Source organism: Leucopleurus acutus (assembly GCF_964270905.1).
Source record: "Leucopleurus acutus genome assembly, chromosome: 20".
Taxonomy (NCBI): Eukaryota; Metazoa; Chordata; class Mammalia; order Artiodactyla; family Delphinidae; genus Leucopleurus; species Leucopleurus acutus.
Window position 1 is genome coordinate 46198678 of NC_139162.1, and position 13406 is coordinate 46212083.

General features: G+C 50.9%; 1 protein-coding gene across 2 annotated transcripts; it reads right to left on the reverse strand.

Annotated features, from left to right (window-relative positions):
• Positions 1 to 5929: 5929 nt before the first annotated feature.
• Positions 5930 to 13336, reverse strand: LGALS4 (galectin 4; the record flags this gene model as incomplete). Of its 2 annotated transcripts, XM_082861852.1 has the most annotated exons (10): positions 13077 to 13336; positions 12666 to 12754; positions 10875 to 11079; positions 9368 to 9502; positions 7267 to 7293; positions 7105 to 7143; positions 6904 to 6933; positions 6512 to 6600; positions 6158 to 6323; positions 5930 to 6076 (listed from the first exon to the last, which is right to left on the reverse strand). In XM_082861852.1, exons 1-10 carry the CDS (start codon positions 13119 to 13121, stop codon positions 5930 to 5932), a joined length of 972 nt encoding a protein of 323 aa, XP_082717978.1. In that variant the 5' UTR covers positions 13122 to 13336. The 2 variants fall into 2 exon arrangements, with proteins under 2 accessions (XP_082717978.1, XP_082717979.1); XM_082861853.1 differs by lacking the exon at positions 7105 to 7143.
• Between the last annotated feature and the right edge of the window lie 70 nt (positions 13337 to 13406).

Here is a 13406-nt window from a genome sequence, read left to right on the forward strand (position 1 = left end):
GCCTTCCCAGGAGGGCAGGTGGGGACGGGGCACAGGGCTCTTGAGTGACAAATAAAGTCTTAGCCTCTCGTCTGTGCGCCTCCTGTGTGTCTGTGTCTCCTTCATATAGACGAGGATAGCAGGCTCAGGGAGGTGAAGACACTGATTAAGGGTCACACAGCGATTGCGTGGCCGGGGCGGGTCCGGGCCTGAATCTTCGAGGGCACTTTTTGTCCCTGGAGACCTGAGAAGGGTCACGATCTGGCGGGGGTGGGGCTTTGGCTTGCCCCCCTGCAGCACTTTGCGAAGCAGCCAGGTGGCAATGCGGTGCGGGCCGACTTTAGGGAATTTACAGGGGCCCCAGCCATCCTTTGGCGCCCGCTCCGTGGGTGTAACGGACCCCCCAATCGGTCCGTCTGACAACAGGTCCCTTGGAGACCCCGGGTGCGTGAATCTCAGGCTCCCTGCGCCGAAGTCCCTCTTCTTGCCTCTCGCGGGTTTCGCCTACCTACTGGCGCCTGCAGACGGGTGGCGCGGGGCGGGGCTTGGAGGCAGATCCGGGCCTCGCCTGCCTCCCATCTGTTCGGGAGTCAGGACAGGCCTCCGATGGTCGCGCCCCGGGGCAGACGCGCACTGAAGCTGCAGCCTCCCCGCGGAGAAGACGGGAAACGCGAACGGCCGGGCTCCTGTGTCCCTGCTGCCTTCGAGCGTGTTCACACACTTCGTCCATCTGGGCTCGCCCGACGGCCCCGAGACCCCGGCCCTCCCCGAGATTCTAGGGGGTAGGGGGAGTTGGGTATATATAGACGCCCAGTCACCCCCGACCGGCATGTGGGGATTTTCTGGTTTCTGGGGGTCGCTGGGTCGCCCTTGAATAGCTGTGGTTGGCGGGGGAGCCGGGACCAAGCGAGCGCCCCCAGCCTCGCACCCTCAGCGAGGCGCTCGCAGCGGACGTGGTTCGCAGCTGCGGATGGAGGCGGGGGGTGGGGTGGGGCAGCGTGCCAGCAGCTCACAGTGGGTTCGGACCCGGGTCTCGGAAAGTCTGGATCCGCACCCCTGGCGGATGTACCACAGACTTCCGGTCCGGACTCCCGGCCAAAGTGTGACAGACAAATTTCCCTCCTTCCCTTGGGCCGCTGCAGAAGTTGCGGTTTAAAAACGGAGGCTCGGCAAGGTGGGGCTGCTTGCCGACTGAACCTGAAACAGCTAGGGTGGTGGGAAGACCAAACCCCGCTGCGGCACTTGAGCTTTTCCTGGACCCGTTTTTCTGCCCCTTGAGACCCTTCGGCTGAAGCCACTTCACCCCCATGCCCGGCCCTCAAGAGTGTATCTCTGGGTGGGTCGTGGAATGAAGGACATCCTCTCCCACTGGAGGACCCGGGAAAGTCTGAATTCCCCTGGTCCCAGGGCTATTATTATGTTTATTTTTATTTGCCTGTTAAAGGAATTACATATATATAATATCACTTTATATATATATAATTTTTAATATATATAATTTTAAAATATATATTAATTTAAAGATATACCTACGGTACAAATTTCAAAGTATGCAGTGGAAAATACAGTTGTTGGCACAACTGGTAAAGGTGGTTGGGGTCTCAGAATAGATGGTAGTTATCCATCTGTTAATCTGTTATCCATCTGTTAATTTCCTGATTTTCACTGTTGCCTTACAGTGGACATGCAAGAGAATGTTCTTGTTTGTGGAAATACACAATAAAGTAATTGAAGGTGATCAGGAAGCATGTTGGCAACTTATTCTCAAATGAGTGTAGGGAAAAAAATGTTTGTACTGTACTTACAACTTTCTGTGTTAGTCATTTCAAAATAAAAAAACTATAAATATATAAAATATGTATATGAAAGTCCTCCTTTTAAGAGCAAACTTCTGTTACCCGTGTCTGTATCTCTTGTGTATCTTTCCAAAACTCTCTGCCCTTCTAAACACATGTATATGCAATATTTTTCCCTCCTTGCATAAAATCGAGCATCTTTCACCCACTCACCTCTTTTTTGTCCCTTAGCAATATATGTGCATAGTTTGATGTGTATATTTGATGTATTGACCCTTTTATCATGATGAAATGTCCTTTGTCTCTAGTAAAATTTCTTTTAACATCTACTGTGTCTGATACTAATTTTGTCCTTCTACTCTCTTACGGTTACTGATTGCACGGTACTTCTTTTCTCATCCTTTTACCTTCAACTTATCTACGTCTTAGATCTAAAGTGTGTCTTTTGTAGATAGCATATACTTGGGTCTTGTTTTCTTATCCAGGCTGAAAATGTATTATTCTTTGTAGCTTCATGACAAATTATCCCAGTAACATCATAAAATAACACATACTTATTGTCTTCCAGTTGCTGAAGTTAGGAACCTAGGAGTGGCTTAACTAGGTTGTGGTGCTGAGTTTTCATGCAGTTACAGTCAAACTATAAGTGAAGTTGCTAGCACCCGAAAGAAATTTTGGCAAACTATGGCTGTTGGGTTAAACCCACCCATTACCTGTTTTAGTAAGGCTCACAATCTAAGAGTGGTTTTCACATTTTAAAATAGCTGGAAAAAAAATGAAAAGAAGAATAACATTTCTTAACACTTCAAATGATGCGAAATTCAAATTTCAGTGTCCATAAATAAAGTTTTACTGGGACACAGCCATGCTCTTTCATTTATGTATAGCCTACCGGCTGCTTTTGTGCTCCACCCGTGGAGCTCGGGAGCTGCAACAGAGACTGGGTCACCCACAATGCCTAACATATTTACTATGTGACCATTATAGAAAAAGTTTGCAACCCCTGCTCTAAAGGCTTGACTGGGATTGGAGGACCTTCTTCTAAGAGGGCTCACACACATGGATGTTGGCAGGAGTTTTCAGTTTCTTGTCACATGAGCACTTACATAGGACTGTTCAAGAAGTTACTGACTCCTCCCGGGGGAGTCATTGAGAAGTGAGAGAGCAAGAGAGCAAGCCACGACAGAAGCTGTAGTGTCCCTTATGTCCCCGTTTGAGAAGTGACACGCTATCAGTTCTGCCATATTCTCTTGATGAAATGTAGTCACACATACCAACCCTGGTACCATTTGGGAGGGGTTCACACAAGGGTTTGCATATCATTGGAGGCCAGTTTGGAAGCTGACCACCACGGACGATCTCTGACTTTTTTTTTTTTCTTTTTTTTTGGCTGCGTTGGGTCTTTGTGGTTGCCCGTGGGCTTTCTTTAGTTGCGGTGCGCCGGCTCCTCACTGCAGTGGCTTCTCTTGTTGCGGGGCACAGACTAGACTCTACGCGTGTGGGCTTCAGTAGTTGTGGCTCGCGGGCTCTAGAGCGCAGGCTCAGTAGTTGTGGCTCACGGGCTTAGTTGCTCCGCGGCATGTGGGATCTTCCCGGACCAGGGCTCGAACCCGTGTCCTCTGCATTGGTAGGCGGATTCTTAACTACTTCGCCACCAGGGAAGCCCCGATCTCTGACTTTTGGTTGGAATGTTTATTTCATTCACACTTGATGTCGTGATTGATATAGTTGGCTTCACGGCTGCCATTTTGCTATTTGTTTTTACTCTGTTAGTCCTTCACTACCTGCCTTTGTGTTAAACAATTTTTAGTATACCATTTAAATTCCTCTGTTGTTGTTTTTTTTTTAACTGTATATTTTGATTTTTTTTTTTTTTTTTTTTTTTTTTTTTTTTTGCAGTACGCAGGTCTCTCACTGTTGTGGCCTCTCCCGTTGCGGAGCACAGACTCCGGACGCGCAGGCCCAGCGGCCGTGGCCCACGGGCCCAGCCACTCCGCGGCATGTGGGATCCTCCCGCACGGGGGCACGAACCCGCGTCCCCCGCATCGGCAGGCAGACCTCCAAACACTGTGCCACCAGGGAAGCCCTTGCCTTCAGTTTTTTGTTGTTTTTTTTTTTTTTCTCCTTAACATTTGCCTTCAGTTGTTAAATATAGTTTTGTTGAGTATAGAATTACTGACAGTTTTCTTTTGTTTAGCACTTTGAATAAATCATTCAACTGCCTTCTGGCCTTCATTGTTTCTATGAAAATTTAGCTGTGAATCATACTGCTTTCCCCTGTACATGATGAGTTGTTTTTTCACTTATAGCTTTCAAATTTTTCTGTCTTTTTTTTTTTCTTCCAGCAGTTTAACTATGATGGGTCTCGGTATGGATCTCTTTGTATTTATCCTACTTGCAGTTCATTGAGCTTCTCAGATCTAGAAACGAACGTCTTTCATAAAATTGGGTAAGTTTTCAGGCATTATTTCTTCAAACATATTGCAGCAGTGATAGAAAACTAAACATGACCTCACCAGCTCTTTGGGGGACCCTCTTCCTGTGCCCCTCTAGGCTCGTGGCTGATGTATCTCCTGACAGCCATCCCTGGGCAGTGACTGTTCAGTAAGGGAGGAGGGAGCCCAGAAGAAGGAGAAGACGGCCTCAGACTGGAGGCTGCCCAGGTCAGCCCTCCGCCCTTCCTGACGTCCTCCGCATCCATCCAGGGTCTGAGGGCCCCCAGAACATCTTTGATCAATGTTTGACAAATCCATAAAATCTTCTGGAGAACTCAACGATAATATTGATGCCCAGGACCCACTACAGACTTACTAGACTAGAACATACGAAATTATTGATATTTAACCATGTTTAACCTACAAAAATGGCATTTTTGTGGTTTAACCTAATGATGGTCTGGGTTGGGGGTCAGGTATCAATATTTTTTAAAAGCTCCCCAGGGGATTGCAATGTAGGACTGTTTAAGAACTACACTAGGTGAATGAATGAGACAATAAACTGAATGAGTAATTGATAGACAGTGACAAATGACTGGATATGTGAACAAGCGAGTGAGTGAATGAATAAGAGTGAATAAATGGATGCATGAAAGTGTAAGGAAATGAACAAATTATTAAATCAACACAAAGATGATGACAAAAGGATGTCTGAATGAATGACACATGGTTAGTGGACAGATGAACAGATAAATGTATGGATAAATAATTGGAAATGGATGGAGGAATAGATCATGAAGAGAAGAATGGATGACTGGATAGATAAAAAATGGACAAATGGATGGATGGATGGATGTGCTGGAAGGCAGAGAACTGCATGGACAGATGGAGGGAGTGAAGAGATGAAAGGATGAATGAAATCTGGATGTAAGCATGGCTGAGTGAATAGACATATGGACTAATAAATAAGTAGTTAGATGTTTGAATGGATGGATGGTCAGATGGATGGGTGAACAGCTGGATGATGAATGGATGAACAAACAGCTAAAATGGAGAGGTAGAGTGGATGGATCATCGAATGTTTAGATGGATGGATGAACATATGCTCGGATGAATGTTTGGAAAGACTGATGGATGATGAGATAGATGGATGGAGGGATGAATGGATGGGTGGATGGATGAAGGGATGGATGAAAAGATGGCTGGACAAACAGACGGATAGATGGATTGGTGAGTGGCTAGATGGTTGGATGTCGAATGGGTATATGGACTTTTGCTTGGATGGATGCAGGGTGGATGGGACAACAGGCTGTATAGTGGTTGAGTAGGTAGCCTTGGGAGCCAGACCACCTCGATTTGGATACCAGTTCTGCCATTTACGGACTCTGTGACCTTGGGCAACAGCTTTATTTTTCTTTGCCTGTCTCTTCATCATTTACAGATGGAAAATAATAATAGTTCCTACCTCCTGGCATGTGAGGAGTGAAAGGGTTCATACACATAAAGCCCTAGATTTATTATGATGAGAGGATGGATGGGCAGATGATTGGATGGCTGAATGGACAGTGCACGACTGAACCAAGAAGGAAGGAACAGTGAGGGAGGCGAACGGGGTCATGTACACTCACAAGACACCCTCAGACATTTTATTAGGGGCTTAGAAAGGAGTCCTACAGGATCTTCCTCTGTGTTCCCAGGGGTTATGGCCCCAGATATAGATCAGATCTGGACATAGGACAAGGTGACATCACCCTGGATCTCCACCATGTCCACCCTCTGGAAGGCCGAAAGGCGATGGGAGAAGTCAAAGAGGTGCTGGCCGTTGGCATACACCTTGAAGCGATCCATGCCACAGCGAATGGACAGCTGCAGAGAGAGGGGAGGGCATGAGGCCAGAGCCAGGACAGAGGCTTTGGAGGGAAGCAGGGAAAGAGACCCCAGACTCACATCAAAGAACTGTCCAGGACCAAACGGGTTGTAGGAGACATTCCTTTCCTCAGCTCCCCACGAGCCATTCAGAAAACTGTTCCGAACCACGCTGCCCTCATTCAGCCGGGGGTTAATGTGCAGAGCCAGGTCCCCTGAGGACCCCACCTTGAAGTTGATGACAAAGCTGGGGGCAGAGAGAAGGGTAGGAGTAAGATGGGTGGGGAGGGGGTGCGGGAGCGCTTTGCTCCCCAAGGAAGGAGGGGACTGGGGACTGGATTCCCAGGTCTCCAGTGGAGGAGGCTGAGGGCTCAGTCTCCTAGGACTGAGGGATGAGGAGGACCAAGGATTCACACCTCAATCTAGATTCTGTACCTCTTGGCTGTGGCGGGTACGTAGCCCTTGACAATAATGGTTCTTCGGGCTGTAAGCCCCCCTTGCAGTCTCCCATTAAATGGCACAGGCTGTGGGAAGAGCACATGGTGTCCCATCGTCTCTCAGGTCCCCAGAAGCCAGAGGCAGGGACAAATTTTCAGAGAGGGGCTCTCACTTGTCCGGGGAAATGTCCCAAACCCCCAACCTCCACACCCTCTGACCACCAACTCCACCCTCTCCCCACCCCCCTCCCGCCCCAAACACCCTCTGCCCACTCTATTTCCTACCTTCTCAGGGCTCCCCATGGCTCAGGACCCCCCGACCCACCACCAGTTCCTGCTTCCCCACAAACTGCCCACCACAGAACCCTAAACTCCCACCAGAGACCTTACCGGGTTGAAGGCTGGGGGTCCCTCCATGGTCTGTGAAGTGAGGAAGAGTTATTCTATAATATTCGGCAAATATTAGGCCCACCTACTCCATGCAGGCGTAGCTCTAGGTGCTGGATTAGTACAACTGGGGATCCAGTCTCTCTGACCACCCTCCAGTTCTTGCCACCCACCCCCAAATGGCCACACAACCCTCCCACTTACAGGGAGGTTACTTGGCTCTTGGTAGCACTGCCCGGGACCCTACAGAGATGGACGGAAGGCATGAATGGAGAGAGGCTGGGGGTCCTTTGGCTGCCCTAGGACCTCCTCAGCCACTGAACCCCACCTCAAGGGGAAGTCCATCACCCACCAGCAGGTACTTACTGGGTACGCCGGATTAGGCATGGGTATCTGTGGGCACAGAAGGAGAAGGAGGCAATGAGGGGGACCCTAAACTAGGGCCTGGAGGGTGTCAAGGATGCCCGCCCCAGGGCAGCCTACCACCACCATCCAAGGGAACTCGGGTACCACCCAGATGGCTCATTCAGGGAGAGGAACTCGCCGTGTTTAGGGATCTCCAGTGCACAGCGAACCTCAGCCCACTCCTTTAGGACAAGGCTGGTAAATTCTGTTTCTGTCCCCACCTCTGTCCTGGCTTCCTGCTGACCCAGGACCCTCATCCACTCCTCCCCTCCCTCCAGGAGGCACACGATAAAGCGTGCACCCCCATTACACACCCCCAGGCCCACACAACACCCTGCTCACCTCGTCTCCAACCGTGATTTGCCCCTCACTCTACATGCGCACCCCTGGGGCAACTAGGGGTGCTTTAGCCAGCCAAGCTCCTGTCTCTCCCTTGTCTGTCTCAGCTCTTTCAGTCTGTGTGTGACTCTGTTTCTGTTTCTCAGCCTCTCTTACTCGCTGTCTCTGTTCCTCTCTCTCGTCCTCACCTTCTCACCAGTGGTTCCTTTCCCTGCCAAACAATTTTTATTCACTCTTTCTCTCTGTTTCTGATGCACTCATTTCTGCCTCGACTTCCGCTTTAAGCCAGCTATCCTGAAGGTCCTTTAAAAATTGCTTCATTGTTGTTTTTCTTTTTATTCTAGCCGCGTTGAGCGTTTTGCAGGATCAGGGATTGATCAGGGATTGAACCCGGGCCCTCGGCAGTGAAAGTGAGGAGTCCTAACCACTGGACCGCCAGGGAATTCCCATGTTGTTTTTCTTTTTAAAATACATTGATGAGGGAATTCCCTGGCGGTCCAGCGGTTAGGACTTGGCACTCTCATTGTGGGGGCCCCGGGTTTGATCCCTGGTCAGGGAACTAACATTCCGCAAGCCATGCAGTGTGGCCATAAGTAAGTAAGTAAATAAATAATAAAATAAAATACACTGATGAAGCACAACAGTAAAATGAACACCCATAGGCCCAAGGCCACCTTAGGGATGAAGACAATCCCAGCATTTCCTCATCAGGGAGGCAGAGGAGTGGTTGGATCCGTGCCTCTGCCGCTTACGAGCTCCACGATCTTGGGCAAGTTACTGAAGCACTCCGTGCCTCAGTTCCCACATCTGTAGAATGGGGCTCAGGATCACCAGTGCCCTTTCCCCTTGGAGGGGCTGGGGGACTTACAGGTTGGGAAGGGTAGAGCCCTCAGCTGAAGGACATGCCAGGGTTCTGAGGTTTGGGCTTCTCCAAGTAGTGCTGCTGTGGGGTTCTAGTGCTTGTGTCCTGGCCAGTTGTTCACCGTGGACCTGGTAGTGGGGTTTCACGGTCACCGGCGTGTGTCTGTTCAGCTTCCGTAGATGCTGCCCAGTGATTTCCCGAGGTATGGGAGTGTCGGCCAGTCCACGGCCTCACCAGCCGTGGGTATGATGTGCCTTTCCCGTGACAGCCCTTCTGGCGGGTGCGTAGTGGTAGCTCCCTGGGATTGGCGGTGAATTTCCCAGCTGACTCATGACGTCAGGCAACTTCTCAGAAACACGTTTGCTACTCCTGTGGTTTTTGTCCCTCCCTGTCATCACTTTCTGACTCAGCTTACACACCTACTTCTCCTCCAGAAAGCCCTTCCTAAGACTTTCCAGGGACTTCCCTGGCCGTCCAGTGGTTGGGACTCTGCGCTTTCACTGCCAAGGGCCAGGGTTCAATCCCTGGTCAGGGAACTAGGATCCTGCAAGCCACGTGGCACAGCCAAAATAATTAAATAAGTAAATAAAATAAAATGATGGTGTAGAAAATGGTGCCAATACCTTAAAAGAAAAAAGACTCTCTGGACCTCCTGTATGCGCCCCACCCCCACACTGACAACTTGTGGCCACTACTATCTGGTGACACGTCTGTCTTCCCAGAAGACTGTCCTGGTTGCCGCTGGGTCTGTGGCGTCACCTGGCAAAGGGTCTGGCCCAGAGCAGGTGCTCAGGAAATAAGTGAATGTAGGGGTGAATTAAGGAAGAAAGCAAGCAAACAAGAGGGGGACACACCACACACCTGGTTTGGGGCGGGCTCGCCTCCAATGAAGTTGATTGATTGAAGCTGCAGGTCTCCATCCACATGCAGGTGGGTGACCATCTGTAGCGGGATCCGGTGCCCAAACTCATAGAAGGGATCCCCATTTACCACCACCTGGAGGGCAGGGGTCAGGTCAGAGGTGGCACCTCTGACCCTGGAGGGTAGAAAACAGGAAGCAGGAAACAGGGAGATTTTTAACTTGGGGGTCACGAGTTTTGAGGGTGAGCTGGGACAGCCTCAGAGTCAGGAATCTTGAGTCCACCGGTCAGAGGTCAAAAGTCAGCTCACAGATTGGTGGGCAGACGAGAATAGAGAATTTAGCCTGAGGATGGAGATTGGGAGATCACTGAATTGGAGTCCTGGTTTGGGTACCAAATGATTGGGTGTCAGGTCCAGCTCTGACATGTCTTGGCTGTGGGACCTTAGGTAAGTCACTCACTTCTCTGAGTCTTTGTTTCTGCCTCTGTAAAATGGGATCTCGCTCTGGGACTGTTGGGAAGGCTTGTCAGAGGCACTGTGGAAATCCCAGGTAGAGCCTTGCCTTGTCATCACATCTCAAGAGTACTGTAAGCCCTCACGGTTCTGTTTATAGTGCTAAGCAAAGGGCACAGCCGAGATCCAGCTCCCCAGGACTGAGAGCTTCCTACGTGCTAAGCACTTTACCTGCTGGCATCAACATGGTGATGGGCTCAACAGCTCCGTGAGGGAGGACAAAACACTGTCCCTGTTGTTCAAGAAAGCAGAGGTTCCAGGTAGTAGAGTGACCAGCTCAAGGTCACATGCTGGGGAGAGGCAAAGCCCAGACTTGAACCCGTGTCTGTCCGAGCTCAAGCCCTAATGTTAACCTTGGTGATGAGGTTAGATATCTGGTGTCTATATGAGGGCAGATAACGTCCAGGTAGGTCATCCTCCCAGAAGACTTCTCCCATGGGTCAGGCTGGGACAGATGTGCACAGGGTGTCTGATGTGTGTCATTTATGGGGAGGCAGGGGGTGGAGAGAACTCCATTCATATTTATGAATGAAATTGTATGATAGCTGGGATTTGCTTCTAAATAACTGGAGGGGAAGTGGGAGGTAGAGATAGGAGCAGAGGAACCTGGCGTGGACAGCTATCGGTGCTGGCCAAGGAGAGGAGGGCTTCCCAGGCCTCTGTGCTTCGGTGTGTGTTTAGACTTCCTGATAAGAAAGGGCCAAAATACATACCTGGCAAGAACACGGGAGCAAGATGTTATGCATGAAACACATTAGAAGGCTCTCCGAGGTGGAGGAATGGGAATGAGAAAAAGAGGCAGGAGAGGAGGAAAAGAAAAGAAAAGAAAAGTGAGGTAGGAAGGGAGGAGGGAGGGGGAAGGGAGAGAGGAAAAACGAAGAAAGAAAGGGAGAGAGGGAGGGATCAGGGGAAGGCAGAAAGGCAGGGAGGGAGGAAGGAAGGGAAGGGGGGAGGGAGGGGTGGGGCGGGGAGGCCTCGCCCTCGAGACTCCGACCTTGTAGTTCTCGGCCAAGACCATGAACACCAGCTCGAAGGCGGCACCCTTGCTGAAGGGCATGCTCCTTTTCTTCTCCTCCTTGCCCCAGTTGCCATTCTGCCTCGTGTTTAAGACCACCTTATCCCAGCCGTCAAAGCGGGGATTGAAGTGGAAGGCGACGTCTGCCTCTGGGCCCTGCCCCACCTCGAAGTTCACGAAGAACCTGGTGGGACACGAAGGGCTGTTCCCCTGGCCGCCCATGCCAGCGCACTATTGACCCAGGACTGGAGGGGGAGATCGTGCCCCTGCACTCCAAGGGGCAGATTCCCACCGCTACCCCTTTGCTCACTCCCTTCCCTGACCCAGCTTCAAATAAGACTGCTACTGGGACTCCTGCATTTACCCCAGCCCAGTCTCTATCGGCTCGGGTCTCTCTGCCCCCTCACTGGCTTCTGAAGGCCATTCCCCACACGCAGCCAGAGGGACCCTATGAAAACCCAAATCGGAGCACCTTTCACAGCTCCCTTCACACCAGCAGCCCCCAAATTATTCCAAGGGGGCAGGTACACACCTGCCTCAGGACCTTTGCACTGGCTGTTCTTTCTGCTTGGAATGCTCTTCCCTCAGATACACCCCAGGCTCCCTCCCTCTCACCTCCTTCAGGTCTTTGCTGAAAAATTCCCTTCCCAGGAACCTTTCCCTGGCCACCTTATTTAAAGGGACAATGCCACACAACCCCTACCCCACATCTGCTCCCCATCTCCCTTCCCTCCTCATTTGTCTCCATAGCATTTATTGCCATCTGACTTATTATATATCTGACTTATTTATTTTTTATCTGTCTCCTCTACTAGGATGTCAGCTCCACGAGGACAGGGATCTTTGTCCTGTTGGATGCTCTGTCCCCAGCGCCTAGGCACAGAGTGGGTACTCGGTGGACACAGAAACAATGAACAAAGAAACAACAGTCCTATGACATCATTCAATTATCATCACCATTTCTTTTTTATCATCACAACTTTAAAATCATAAAAAAAGCTAAGTGGACTTCCCTGGTGGCGCAGTGGTTAAGAATCCGCCTGCCAATGCAGAGGACACAGGTTTGAACCCTGGTCCGGGAAGATCCCACATGCCGCAGAGCAACTAAGCCCGTGCACCACAACTCCTGAGCCCACGTACCATAACTACTGAAGCCCACAAACCTAGAGCCCGTGCTCCACAACAAGAGAAGCCACCGCAGTGAGAAGCCCGCGCACCGCAACAAAGAGTAGCCCTCCCGCCACCACTCGCCTCAACTAAAGAAAGCCCACATGGAATGAAGACCCAACGCTGCCAAAAAAATTAAAGAAACAAAAAGCTAAGAGTTGCTGTAGTGCTGAATATACGACTCTATATGTTTTACATACTGAATCCTCAAAACCCATTTTATAGATGACAAACTAAAGCACACAGAGCTTTCCCAGTCACACGGTTGATAAGTGACAGAGCTGGGACATGAACTCAGGTGGACCAGCTCTGAGCCTGTGATCTTAATTCATGCTGTCATACCCAACAATTCCAATCCAGTGTCCCAACTCTGGGGCCACCTGTCATGGTGAGTCTCCCTAACACCTCCCAGCCCCCCTCCTGATCTGATCACCAAGCCCTGGACTCCCCAGACCAGAGCTGTTCCTTGGCCATCAGGTGCAGTGGCATAGAGCCCTCTTCTCAGCGGCGGGGAGGAAGGGAAATAGGCCTCCTGCACCTGGGCTGGAAGCCCCCTGTTTTTAGCCCCCTCCCAGCCTAGCCTGGCATGGGGGAGGGTCTTACCTCTTCATATGCTCGCTAGCCACTCCTTGGATGTAAATGGACATTCCAACTCTGAGACTGCCTGGGATGGGCCTATGGTAGGGCAGCGTCTGCAGAAGGGGCCAGGTGAGGGGCCTCAAAGGTCATCTGCCTATTGCAGCCCTTACTACTCAGTCAGAAGCCCCTCCAGCCCCCCTCCCTTAAGCAAGGGAGAGGAAACCAAGGGGTGAGGGATCAGCGTGAAGATGAAGAAGGCTGAGAGCTGGAGCTGGATGTAAATAGTCTATCAGGGTGGGAGTAAGTCAAGCCCCAGGGTCAGTACTGGGTGAATCAGACCCACAACGCCCGGTGGCTGCCTCTGAGGATCAGGGTGAGGGTAAATTGGTGCGTGGCAGTCAGGGTGGAGCTAAGCCAGGGACTAGGGTATCTCACCGGGTTGTAGGTGGGCTGGTAGCCTGGTGCAGGAACGAAGGCCATCTTGAGAGGCCGGGCTGGTGGCTTCTACAGTGAGAAGAGCTGCAGGAGTAGGGAATGGCGGCAGAGAGCGGCTGGTGGCTGGCCCTTATACCTGAGGATAAGGGAGTGGCTGGCAGGGCAGGGTCCACGGAGTCCCTCTTCTAGGGATCCTAGACACACATCTTCTAGGGCACCCCCAGTCTCCCTTCGCTTACCAGCCTCACTGGTAACCAGCCGGAACCCAGATCTTCTGGGCCAGGCCTGGGGTACTCAGCTCAGGACCGCCTCCTCTAGGCCCTCCTGCAA